The sequence below is a fragment of the Hypomesus nipponensis genome, chromosome 8 (genome assembly GCF_054491055.1).
Source record: "Hypomesus nipponensis isolate SF chromosome 8, ASM5449105v1, whole genome shotgun sequence".
Classification (NCBI taxonomy): Eukaryota; Metazoa; Chordata; class Actinopteri; order Osmeriformes; family Osmeridae; genus Hypomesus; species Hypomesus nipponensis.
The window spans coordinates 4526308-4539963 of NC_140368.1; the positions used below are offsets into that span (position 1 = coordinate 4526308).

The window sequence follows — 13656 nt, forward strand, 5'->3', positions numbered from 1 at the left end:
AACATCCCAGGATATCAGCATGTGCCATCGACGCCCTCTGGCAATGAAATGACAGCTGTCTGTTCAGGTGTGTGTGTCTGTAGGCCTTTGAGGCTATGTGTCTGTATTTGTGTGTGTGTGTGTGTCTGGCTCACCGCAGCGCACCTGTATGCACCTGCACATTTGTAATCAAAGACGGTTTATGATCAAAGTGTGTGTGTGTGTGTGCCTTCCCTGTTTCAGGATGTGTGACACAGGGGAGGGCTTGTTCACGTTCCAGACAAGGGAGGGGGAGATGATTTACCAGCGGGTCCACTCTGCCACCCTGTCCATAGCCCAGCAGCATGAGAGGATGATGGAGGAAATGGAGAAGAGCTCCCAGGTACTGGCGAAAACACACACACACATCTGCGCAGACAAACACACTCACACACAAACACATTCGCACAAACACATACTAGCATTTATGCAGGATACAGATAGACACCCCCCCCAGATACACAAGGTAATATATAAACCAGAAACAATAAGATATTTCACAGAGCTGGAATGGTTAGCCTTGATTCTACTGCCACTTAATATGCATTTGGAAAATAAATCTTATGCCGTCTGTATGCGTTGGGGTTTTAATCTTTCTTCTGAGTATTGAGACAATGTTTTGTGGAATCCTCCCTCGGATTTTGAATTACCCTTTTCACACACACACACACACACACACACACACACACACACACACACACACACACACACACACACACACACACACACACGTGTACTCAAACACACTCCCCCAAGTTTGGTTTTGGATCAGTGCCTTTTGACATCCCACGGATCTAGCCTCTGTCTCCCCCTCCCCACGATCCTTCCTTCCTTTCTTCCTTCCTCTCTGCTATCATCTGTATTCTTTATTTATGTAGCCTTGCCTAGAGGTTGATGAGCCTTGACCATATGGCCATGGTCTTGGACCCCGCCGTGTGGGAATCATTCCAAAATCAGGCTTTACACTCACAACTATAAATCACAAAGCTACATGTAGGAAAACACAGACTGCTTTCGCTCTGGGTCAGCACTTTAGGAATAGGTCTTCTAATGCAAATTTAGAAGAAAATTACACCAAATACATTATGCTGGTACATTCCCAGATCAGCCACTGAAACAGCCGAAGGGTTGTATCATATTTAAGTATGTATTCATGATTTCCTTTTTTATAGCTGTCCCTGTTGGAGTAGAGATTCGGTAAAGTCTCTGTTTCAGAAACGCATGTTTTTTATGTCTATGTTTCAGACGCATTCTAATGAGACGTTAACCAAGTCCATCTCCCTGCCGCGGAGTGCTTACTGGCACCACATTATGCGTCAGAACAGCGTGGGAGACCTCTACAGTTACCAAGGTACAGTGGAACACAGCCCAGATGTACAACTGTAATGACCATGAACAGAACACAGACTTGTCTGTCTGCTCCAGTAAATGAGTGTGTGTGCGTGTGTGTGTGTGTGTGTTTGTGTGTGTGTGTGTTTGTGTGTATGTGGGAGGATCATGCTGCACAGGTAATGTTACTGAGACATAATATTGAACCTGCCTACTGACTGAACAGGCCACCTGGCCAGAACCACTGCCTGCATTCAGCCAGGATACTGTCTGAGAGGAAGGACCTGATCACATTAGATAGCATTAGTTTATTAGTGTACCTATCTAAGGAGTAAGTCTTAGAGGTCTTAGGGCTCTCACTGATCAAAGAAATTGGAGTCTGTAAGGGTTGAGACTAATCTTAGAAGTATTTTCCTCACTTACTAATTACTTGATAAGATGGAATTGATTAAATTAATATATCTGGTGTGACCAGTATTTTTACAGTCTACTTTCAGCCCTTGTACAGTCAATAAATTAAATCAATATGTTGATGTACATTAAAACTCTAATGGTTAAGTACAGTATCACATACTACAAAGGTCTATAAATCAGCTTGGTCTGAAAATTTGGTTCTAAAGCCTGAAACCTTTTTGTCTGGAGGTCCTTCATCAATGTGGTGGGCAGACCAGGGTCTTCTTCATCTTCATCTTCCTGTCAGGCCCATTAGGTCCGCCCCCCTGGTGGGCAGGGTTCTGACACAGGACTCTCTCATCTCATCTCTCTTCTCATCTATTCTCTTTCTCATGTCTCTTCCTCCTCTCTCTCCTCTTTCTCATTTCTCCTCGCCCTCCTCTCTCATCTCTTCCTCCTCCCTCCCTCCTCCCTCCTCTTCCTCCTCGTCGCTCCACATTCTTTTCTCTTCTTCATTTCTTCACCTCACCAGCTCTCCTGGTTTTCTCCTCTTGTCCACCCTGTCCTCCTCACTGTCTCCCCTGCTCAGTACGTCTCCGAGGTGTCCTCCTTGTCCCACTTCCTCCTATCTCTCCTTCTTTGTTCTCATACACATTCGACTCAGCTTGTCTTATTCTCGTTCTCGATGAATACATTGAATGTGTCAGTGTATGTGATGAGGCAGTGCGGGGCTACAGCGAGGGGACACGGCGATCTGGAGTGACAGGGCCGTTCTCCGGCCGTTTGAATGCCATCTAAAGTCCCCGTTTATAAAGTATAGGTATGCTCTCTGAATGTTACTCAGTTGAAGTCATTTCAGGTTCCTGGTGACCTGACAGCACTGTTCAGTTCCCAGTCCCTCGAGGTGCTGTCGGAGTTAAACAACATCCCAGCAGTGACAAAGCACCAGTCTGCCTTCCTAGGCCTAAATGAGAATTATTTATTTTCATACATTTTGTTTGTTCTCCTCAAACCTCTCAGCACAACCTGATGTGACGTAGGTACTGTACCCAAGTGTGATTTCACCCCACAAGTTCATCTGCAGCTGCTATGAACCAGATCTGCAGTGACTCACTTATATGTTACCATGGTTATGAAATTGTCATACATGGCACAAACTAACCTGTGCCTGCTGTGATGAAGCCCACGTTACTGCTCAGTGTATCCAATACATTTACCGGATACTGGATACAAAAGGAACAAAACACAAAGCAGAGACACACACAACAACATGAATATCTCAGATGCACATGATATAGATGTGGCAATACAGATTGTGTTAACCTCATAATGAAGGCTAACTTTGTAATTGGTCAACTATATATATAAAGACAGAGGCTGTATCAGTAGATGATAACTTGAAAGAGGGAAGGATGCTGATTTAGGTCTGAGCTGAAGTGAAAGATTGAGCTTTTCTTTGGGGTGAGGGTGGGGGGAGGGGGGGAGGGGGGAGGGGGGGAGGGACAACCAGCTCCCTGGGTATCAGTGTACACATGATGAATATCCAATCAGCACGCTCAATTTGCTGAGTCATGGTCGGGTGGCGTTCAAATCCCCCCGGGTCTGGGGAATAATTAAGGAACACTGTTTCCTGTCCCTCTGAGCCTTACTGCTGCTACTGTTTTGTTTATTATTTTGATTTTTTTATTCAGTTAATCAGGAACACACAAGCCAATTACCCTCTTTGAATACTTACCTATTTCAGTGTGACTGTTGCAGAAAATGTTAAACTGCAAAAATGCAAAACTTATAGACGTAGACTACTCCCTGGTAGAGACGACTGTAAAGGTCAGGTTATGTAGAAGAGTGTCAAAATGTTATGTAGCTGTTATAGTGTAAAGGTGCTGCAGATCTAAAGTTTTGTTAAATTATATTGCAAAGTCTATCACTTCAACAACCCAAAGTTGGAACTACAAGAAATAATTACCTTTTATTTCATCTGCTGGTGCCTATTTTACTTAATGGGATGCAGTTTCAGAGCCGATCTGTTTCTTTCACAAGCAGATTGCTGATGCAAAGAAATAATAAGCAGAAATAAAATTTATAATAAAAGCACAACCCTGCTATGTCTGAAATGGTTCAATTACCAGCACAGATACTGGAATGGGAAATGTTCAAGACTGCCTCCATTACGTTGTGTGCCATTTCAATTGATGTCTTCCTCTATCTCAATCTTTACCCATCCACTCTCATTTTCCCTCTTTCTCTCACTCTCTCGTCTTACAAACAGAGCTTTGTAAGAAGCTGTGTCCAGTGACCTGGCCTGGTCTGTCAGCGCTCTCACCTCACCTGGCCAGGTGGAAGGGGCTCTCCTTCTCTTGGTGCAGCTGTTACTAGATGGCCATCTGGGGGGATCAAACACTGCAGCGCTGGTGCAAGTGTGTCTGTCTGTAGGATTCTGTCTGTGTGTATGAGTGTGTATTTGTGTCTGAGTGTGTGTGTGTGTGTGTGTTTATGAGTGTGTATGTGTGTCTGAGTGTGTGTGTGTGTGTGTGTATGAGTGTGTTTGGGTTAGGGTGCCTGTACCACTCCCTCTCCAAACCCACCCCGCCACCCTCCCCCACCCCCTCCCCCACCCCGCCCCCCACCCCCCACCCCCTGCCCATCAGCAGCTGTCACGCTAGGCCAGATAGGATGACATGACCTTCCCTTGTAATGAAAAGGCACTGACAAATCACTGTCTGCCTTTGACTCTGTGTGTGTCTGTGTGGATGCGCATGCGTACCTATGCTCGATGAGGGAACCTATATTGTGAGAGTCTGAGTGTGATTGTGTATGTCTGCACGTGTGTGTGTGCTAAGTGAATGCACTAAGCATACACACATGATTCACTACCGGTAACTCTGTTCCCCACCTGCATGTCACTGGTGAAGGAGGAGACCAGATTGTCTGGACTGAAACATGAGAAGGATATTCACCTGTATTCCGGTCTTGGCAGAAATGTTCAAAGGACACCGGGCTCATTTTAGGGCACACAACTTCATTTTTATCATTAGAGTGGGACTGTGTGTGTGTGTGACTCATTCCCTCCACCTGTTCTGTCTGAAACCCCACTGGTGCAACCAGCTCCTCATTACCCCTTTCCCACCGGCCTCTCTCTCTCTCTTTCTCTCTCTCACACACACACATATATATATAACACACAAACTCTCATTCTCTCAGTCATGTAAACGTTCTCTGTTTTCTCTCGTTCCTCTCTTTCTACTTATTCCTACCACTCTCACCTCAGTGTTAACATCATTTTTGCAGAGCTGGCCAAGGTGAACTGGTGTGTTTTCTGTGTTAGAGTATGTAACAGAGTCTTGGCAGAACCACACACAGTCCTAGGACCCCACGGTGGCACGGTTGGAACCCCACACAGGAGGCTGGCAGAGTGGCACAGACAGAGCAGCCAGCAAGCAGTGCCAGCTCTACCATAGGACACTCCAGCTCCAGCTTACTGCACCGGCACGTCACAGGCCCGCCAACACATGTCCTTGTCCCTGCAGAATGCACTGCATCAGGTTGATACGTTGGACATGCTGAATATGAACTGAAGGCAGTTGCTTGAGTGATGCCAAGGCAGTCGTTTATAGGAACCCTTGATTAATTGAGATTATTGAATGGAAGTACAAAAAAAAATACATTGAGTCCCTTTAAATTCATTAATCAAACTTGCGTTCATGTTCTGCACTGAGTGAACTCAAAAAGTAATGGTCCTCAGCTCTTGAACATATTGATGTGTGATGGAACTGCTGAGCCCATTAGACTGGTGGATTGTCCAGTAAAACTGCTGGGCATAGTTGATTACAGTGTTTGTAGGATTTTGCACCTCATGGAATATTGATTGTTGGACACTTTCCACTTGTCTAGCAAACAATCACCAGTGTTGGCACTGTATCCTTATCTTACCTCTGTTGCACATCTCCAAATTGCTTCACATTCATTATTGATGATCCCAGTCTAACAGAAGCCCTCCTTATTTACCTCCCCAAAGCATCCAGTCCTCCTTCCTCAAATGACATGAAGTGTGCACTTGATAAGGCAATTAATTTAAATTAGGGAAAGGGATATTCTCCTCAGAGAACTGTTGTTTTTTGGTATAGCCAGGAATCCATCATACCATATCATTCCCATATACCATATCTAAAGTGGACTACCAGAAGCTTGATCTATGGTCGAATTCTTCGAGTGGAAATGAGATATATTTGTTAGCGGTATGGGGAAAATGTGTGTCTTTAACCATACTGTTGAGTCAGTTTTCAAACCACATGACCAACAGCTTATTTGATTATACCTCAGAAATATAAAATTAAGCTTGTTGGGATTTAGAAATGTTCATTCAATTTTCCTTCTGTCTAGGAACCAGTTTGACGATGACACTTATTCCCCGAGCACAGACTTTCCCCAGCTTCCTGTCTGAGAAGACAGAGGAGGAACTCACGCCAGAGCGCCAGGAAGAGGTGCTATCGCCCCCCAGTGGCTATGAGTCAAACTGCAGCCCAGAACTGCTCCAATGACGAGCACTGACTGGCCAAAACTGGACATTCCAAACCCTTACGAAGGATGTAGAAATCTGTAAAGCAACGTGTATGAAATACAATTGTACGTCCATAAATGAGTGTTTAATGCAGAGTGGTACATACAGTATCTATAGCTATGATACTATCATAGACTTTTTTATGTTGGTGTTGCGTGACAACAGTTGCCTAAAATATGACACCAAATATACTTTTCTTTGTTTTCATATGGAGACATGAAATGTAATGTACAAGGTCATCTCACTGTAGACCACTCCTCCAAACAAGTCTTTCATCACTGCATATCACAAAAATTAAATGACAAAAAAAACATTTGTATGCAGATTGCAGAGCATAGCTGAGGAGAAGGTTATGTTACAAAAGTATTTATTTTAAATGATTCCACATATCTGGTATAAAACAAAATTCCTACTTTCACGTAAAGTCATAAAGTCTAACAAGCAGACTGAAAACATTTTGAAGCCCCTTGAATGCGACTCTTTTTCCTGTTTGTACTTCATGGCAATGAGATGTGCGTGTAACTGGTTTGACCAATCTTTCCTCTGGGTTTAGCGACCTAAGTTCCTGTCCATAAGCCACAGTATGAAGTGCCTTCGACATAATCTGCAGCATGTGAGCCAAACACCAAGTCAAAGCTCCCTCTTTGGACCGGAGTTGGTTATCATATGATCTCACAATTCCAAAATGTTATCTTGACATCATCTGTGAAGTACCTTGACATGAGTAACTATGTAAAATAAAATATATGGTCAAACAAATGGGCAGGGTACGAACACAATGTCAGTATGTACAGTAAGAGACAATCAGACAGAGGTTTGGTTAAATGACAGATAGGCACCGTATTCAATGTCATTCAACCCCTTCCTCTGCTGTGTGAATGTTTGTATTGTATTATCATTTCAAAGACATCCATTTTATATCTGCCAAATCATACATTTGTTTTTGACTATTGCATTCATTACATCATGAATATTGTATTTGAATGTATTTGGATTAAATGATGGAAAACTAATAACAGGTTTGGGTACAAAGTCCAAGACATGCTGAACTAATACATAAAAACACTCTAAAGTTGCTTATATTTCACAGTTGCATACCACTTAAAATGTATTGGGGGAAAAACACATTGTTTGTGGCAGGATTAAACCCACAGATGGGTTTTACGTTCAGAGAAAGTGCCGTTCTAAGAAAGGTCCTTAGTATCTTTAAGATACTCTAATAACTGTATAAAAAACCTGTCCCGTTTGTGTTTTTCATTTGCCTTCTCTCAAGTCCACAAGACCTCCGACATAACAGCTGAAAACACAGTAGCTCCATTTAGCATGGAAGATCTCCCATGCCAGTCAAGGAGGTAGTTATAGTTTCACTTTTATATTCATAATTAGGTAACACTTTAGTATTATTGATGCAGTTTAAATACATAAGCAAGTACTGTGTGAAAGGCATGTCACAAATTGAGTTGTTTGTACATAGCATGTAATTCTGTTGTGGAATCACAAATTTAACAAAAATACTTAATTGGAGAGTCTTACTACAGCTCCATGAAAGAGCAAAGTGGTGCTTGGGGGCAATACCATCACACTGTCTATTTACAGTCTATTCCACAACATAAATGTATGCATGATACAAGTACAGCACATGGAGTCACCTTGCCAGTTACACTGTACGTCCTTAGGCAATTACACTGTAACACATATACTAATGTAAAGTGTCCTAATATTTATCTTGTCCTCCTTCTCCCTCTTCTCTGCCACATCTTGTTTTCACTATCGTGTAAAAAAAAAAACATGTACTTTTTGTCAGTTCTTGTCACTTAAGATGTCAGTTTGATGTTGGTACACGTCCGTGGAAATGATCACCCCATTTTGTTATTGTCGTAATATCTGTTCATAGCACTTTTCACACCTTGAGTGTAGATTACTGTTTTCACTTTAAATTTACATAAATAAATTAAGTTATGCTATCAAGGCCTTCATATTGTTTTCTTTTCAATTCGAGCCAATGCATTTGACATACTGTACCATATTTGACAGAAGGATTCTTTATTTAGTCCGTGAGATCAACACAAGAACAGGAAACACCTCCACACCCAGCATCCTGTGGAAGCCATGTATACTTAATGAATTAAAAGACAACCCTGTGTTCCAGAGGTACATTGTCCATCACTCCACGCCTCACCTCCTCTGGCGTGCGGTCTTCTAGCCGTGAGCCAGACACGCTGCATCAGTCATTCCCTGTGCCACTGTCTCCATCTCTACAGAGGGAGGATATTCAGAAAATTGTGCTTCTTCTCACATTAAACAATCATATATATATGATCTAATTTTTTTTCTCCTGTTTTCCTATAGTTATAAAAATAACATTGCTCTATGGCTGACGTGCAGACAATATAAACATTTGTCTTAATTAATGGTCCCCCTTTGCTGATGAGCAACCAGGCTCATCCAGATCTACATGCCGTGCCAGTACAGTAGCAGTCCCTCCCAGCACAAACATCAAAGGGACTGTTCTTCAGGGACGATGCATGCTGATTGGGTTATTGTTTGTCTACGCTGATTAAGTTAGAAGCTGCTGTCAGGGTTTGTAGAAATGGGAGGGGTGAAATGAGAGGATGATTAAAGGAGTTTCAGTCAAACTTCTGTGCTCAGAATCACTACTGATGTAATCTCCCACCTGTGTCTCTAGTTTATAAACATAAACTAGCTTGTGGTAAATATGTAAAACATGTTACATTCCATTAACTGCATCTAAACATAGCAACACAAAAAACACTGTGTTTTTTTTCTGTAGGAACGTCACATGGACTAGATGTGCAATGTTCATCTATGGCAAAATAACAGCCTCTCATGGCAACGGAACTACCCACAGTACAAAGAAGCCTTGTACTGCAGAGTTTCAGTCCCAGGGTTTAGGGCCTCTGTCTGTGGTTCATTCATCCACCCCAGCTTGTTAGATGCAGAGTGATGGGTTCTGACACCGGGCCTCAGACCAGATGGATACTCCAGAGAATAGTGCTCGCTATCGCTTCCTCTTGTTCTCCTGTCGCAGGGTCTGCACGTTGGCATACACTGGGCTTTCTCTAGGCTGCTTGGCCGTCTTCCCCTTCTCCATCTTGTCATGTAAATCTATGTTCTCATAGGTGTTAGGGTACTAGGAAGAAATTAGAGATATCAAGTATTTGACATTAGTTAGAGTTAGAGATGTGTCATTAAAGGCAGATTTCTGACTGATAGCGGAATTGTAGACAGTTAACGTAGCAGCTACTAACAGGGTAGTTATTCAAGTATCAGTGTGTATAGTGACAGTAGTAAGCACAAACAATTAACACTCAGTGTGAATGTCAGATAAAGTCATGTTTACCTGCCGATGAGCCGGGTGCAGTCTGACTCTGTATTCCTCTCTCCTCTTTTTTTTCCTGTAGTGAAAGGGAGAGACATAGAGAAAGAGAGAGAGAGAGAGAGAGAGAGAGAGAGAGAGAGAGAGAGAGAGAGAAAGAGAGAAAAGAGAGAAAAAGAGAGAGAAAGAGAGAGAAAAGAGAGAGAAAGAGAGAGAGAAAAAGAGAGAGAAAAAGAGAGAGAAAAAGAGAGAGAGAGGCTCTTTTCAGTGACTCCTGTAGTTGGATGTTAGCTCATTACATAGTCCACTTCATGTAAGAGCAGCACAGTGCCAAAGCTCTTCTTAGGAAGACAGCAAAAGGAGAGCACCATCTCCACGCAAAGACAAAAGAGGGATAAAACAGCTAAATAGTTTGCAGTTTCACACCAAAACCACTTTCTCAAAAAATAGGTTGCCCTGCATGTTAACCTCAAGCTAGGATTACTAACACATACGCATTATTAAACCTCAGTTCAACCCATAGTGGTTTTCTCTGAATCCGGATCATGTTTTCATGCTTGATTCTCACCTGTGCAATGCAAATAGTAGTAGAGTAACAGCGAGCAGTAGAACTACTGCAGCTCCACTTCCCACATAGATGTAGGTCATGTACTCAGACAGGCTCCATTCACCTGTCAGTACAGAGAAAAGGAAGCAAGAGAGTGAAAGAGTGGAACAGAGCCAACGAGATAGAGACTGATATAGAGACTGAGATAGAGACTGATATAGAGACTGACATAGAGACTGAGATAGAGACTGACATAGAGACTGACATAGAGACTGAGATAGAGACTGACATAGAGACTGAGCTAGAGACTGAGATAGAGACTGATATAGAGACTGAGATAGAGACTGACATAGAGACTGACATAGAGACTGAGATAGAGACTGAGGGAGAGAAAACAGCTATACTAAAACAGCTTAGTAAAAATAACTAACATCCATAATAAGCCTTGTGGTGTTACTCATGCTGCCCTGCACTTGTTCACAAGGAGGCCACCCGCACATCACTTCCTGTGGTGAGAGCTGGTTCAGGCGAGTCCACACATTAGTGTCGTTATGGGTAGTTTTAGTTCCTAGTTGTGGATCTCCCCGATAAGAAGTGGTTGGTATGGTGGAAGTGGTAATCCACAGTGAATTTGTGTCATGGATTTAGCGGATGTAGTCTTCTTAATGTTTTTTTAATTTATTTACATGAATGATGTTTCCATATGTGGGTGAGATGGATGTTTTATAAGATGAATCTGTTTGTAATACGCTTGAACACCCAACGTAGTTTGTGATATACTGTACCTGTTCACCAATCTGTCACTTTTATATACTGTACTGTGACTGTTTGATATCTAAACCCTGACCCGGGTTACATAAGTAGAGGAACGTGATCTCTGACTTCATGACTATACCACCCCTTGTGTGGTGTTTGGGTCTGTGGGACACATGTTCAACGTTGACTCGGGGGAAATTGTAATAGCCGTGTTGTTTCACAAACTCAAATAGTCGAGCCAAAAGCCGGGGTGTCCTTGGGCAAGGCACTTCACCCTACTTGCCTCGGGGAGAATGTCCCTGTACTTACGCTCAGAGTCGCCCAGAGCATCTGCTAAATGACTACATGTAAAAATGTAATGAACGCCTGTCAGACTTCCAAACATCGGGTGCTTCGCACGAACATGAACACCCTGTAAGGGTTAAACCCTCTGACCTCTCAACTCAGGTGAGAAAACACTGTGACCTCTGCCCTCTCACCTGGGCCGGGCACCGTCAGCAGCACAGTGGTGGTCTGGACCCCAGCATCCGTAGAGAAACGACAGCGGTAGAATCCTCCGTCCTCCTCCACCAACTCCGTCAGCTGAAGACTCACGTCCAGGCTGTCCGTGCAGTAAACCCTCCCCCTGGACGTGAACTCCTCCCCCACCAGACCACCGGCCACCACCCGGCACACCGCCATGATGCCTGTGCCGCCAGCCCATTGGTTGAGGCCCAGCTTCTCCACGGTAACCTCGTAGACGGTCCCATTGTGGTTGTGGTTGCAACTGATGGTCAGGTTGTCGCTTCTCTCGGCCACCAGCTCCGTATCAACCTTGATCATTTCGGGGGTCACTGCTGTGGTGAGAAGCTCAAGCTCTTCTGTTTTCAGAGACACAAGCAAGCCTTAGATCCTTCAAGCCTGATAACTATAGTCCTATTCTTGACGACTGCGGCGGCTGCAGCTGTTCCTCAAATATCTATTTTTATAAACTACCTACACTGAGAAACAATAGCAGTTACGAAAAAAACACGACAGTTCACAAAATTAAATAACCATGGATGTGAAGCAGGGAACCGCTGTGGTTCAGAGGGGTCTACCTGAGTCGTGGAGCTCCACCATAATGTCTCTGGTCCAGGAGCCCTGAGGAAACGTCTGGACAAAGCAGCGGTACAGGCCCAGGTCCTGCTGGCTGATGTTACTGATGGCTATGCTGCCGTCCAGGTGTGTGTCCCTTATGAAGGCCACCCTGCCTTGGTACAGGTGGGAGAAGGCCACGCCGTAGTCAGGATGGAACACTGCCACAGGATCCTTCTCCGGAACCTTGGTCCAGGACACCATGCTGAGGTTTCCCTCCCACGGACACAGACATTCCAGAACCATCCCTTCTTCTAGACTCACCGTAGCAACACTCTCTCTCTGCTGGACGGAAACTAGTCAGGGCAGATGTATGTCGTTAATGTGCTTCATTTATAATCATCACAGTGTATCGTGTAAGGTTTGCTTATAAACGTTTAAGGTTTGCTTTTAGCCAATACATGTCCTCAGGTCTTTGGTTTTCAAAATGGTTGAAAAAGATTTTCCAAGACATGAAAAAGATGTGGATTTTTGCACAAATTACATTTTAGACTGAGATGCAACCGTCTACAGTCACTCCAGCTTTGTGTGTGTGTCCCTGGGGATTCACTAATAAGGCTAATTAAAGCCCACACAAACAAGAGAGCTGACACAAGCCAGTGATCAAACTCTCACACCTTCAAACACCTCAATCACCGCTAGATGATAAAATACCCCATGCCTGGTTTTACACCTCTGGGAGCTCTGGCTGATTCGATGTGAGGTGGGTACAGTTTGTGTCTTGTCATATTCATCTGCTTGTTGAGAGCTCAGTTGTGTTTGTCTGTCTTTAAAAGGACAGCTGGAGAGATAAACACTATTAGTCAGATGAGACAGTTGGTTGAAAATAAGAAAGCAGTTGGTTAAAGTGTTCCATAGTCTAGAAACTTAGTCTTGGAAATAAATCTCTCTCAAAACACAATATTCTCAGTTACAATGTCAACGTTGATTGGAAACCTTTAACATATTTCTCAATAAAAGACACCAAAACTCAAAAAGCATACCTTTGAGTAGCGGGAAAAAGATAAGGAGTACCAACAAGTACCAGTGGTCCTTTTGTACAGCTTCCATCTTGCCCTTCCAAGGCAGAATGAAAGCTGCATTGATGAGATGAGTGGAGAGGCACCAAGACTACACTTCCTGCTAGCAGTGAGGCTAGCCACACAGAGCCTCTTCAGCTACTGGCAGACACTTCATGGTAACCCACGCTTTGCTCATTCTACACAGAGAGTCTTTGTGGCCAGGGTCAGCAGTGGTGGCCATCTTATGCTACATAGCCCACCACTACGAGAAGCCCTGCTCCAATAGTCACAAATATTGACACAATTTGGCATGGTTACAATGATGCCAAAACTAGTGTTATACTGTATATTTAAAATAAAGAGTACTTCCATTTTAGTTTGTAGTTGCATTACAATCTATTTACAGACTACGGAATAACAAAGTGGTACTGTATGACTTCTCAATTACAGGAAATATTATTTCAGTTTTGGTATATCTCTTATCTACTATACACAGACACATTGTGTCGAACGCCACAAAAGTGTACATGTGTTTCCTGAAATGCAAATAAGACGTCTGTTCTTATGGTAGGGATGTTGTTGACATTGCTATTACATTAAT

The 13656-nt window shown here is 43.4% G+C and overlaps 2 protein-coding genes across 3 annotated transcripts in view; one reads left to right on the forward strand and one right to left on the reverse strand.

Moving 5' to 3' along the window:
• Positions 1-8111, forward strand: part of dok6 (docking protein 6) — a 33384-nt gene extending 25273 nt beyond the window's left edge. The window contains exons 6-8 of the mRNA XM_084703585.1: positions 223-361; positions 1264-1369; positions 6121-8111. Coding sequence (XP_084559711.1) covers positions 223-361; positions 1264-1369; positions 6121-6278 — 403 coding nt within the window. The 3' untranslated portion in view covers positions 6279-8111. The remainder of the gene's footprint in view (positions 1-222; positions 362-1263; positions 1370-6120) is intronic.
• Positions 8112-8160: 49 nt separating this feature from the next.
• Positions 8161-13230, reverse strand: cd226 (CD226 molecule). 2 transcript variants are annotated; one of them, XM_084703584.1, is made up of 6 exons: positions 13038-13230; positions 12018-12350; positions 11418-11798; positions 10204-10306; positions 9660-9714; positions 8161-8553 (listed from the first exon to the last, which is right to left on the reverse strand). In XM_084703584.1, the coding sequence occupies exons 1-6, from the start codon at positions 13102-13104 to the stop codon at positions 8527-8529; spliced, it is 966 nt and encodes a 321-aa protein (XP_084559710.1). In that variant the 5' UTR covers positions 13105-13230; the 3' UTR covers positions 8161-8526. The 2 variants fall into 2 exon arrangements, with proteins under 2 accessions (XP_084559710.1, XP_084559709.1); XM_084703583.1 differs by having other exon boundaries at positions 8284-9449.
• Between the last annotated feature and the right edge of the window lie 426 nt (positions 13231-13656).

Excerpts from the sequence above, each read along its gene's own strand:
- cd226 (XM_084703583.1), bottom strand. The coding sequence starts at position 13,104 with ATGGAAGCTGTACAAAAGGACCACTGGTACTTGTTGGTACTCCTTATC. Across the intron at positions 11,799-12,017 it reads GGTGGAGCTCCACGACTCAG|AAGAGCTTGAGCTTCTCACC; the intron begins GTAGACCCCTCT and ends CTCTGAAAACAG. Across the intron at positions 9,450-9,659 it reads TGCACCCGGCTCATCGGCAG|TACCCTAACACCTATGAGAA; the intron begins GTAAACATGACT and ends ATTTCTTCCTAG.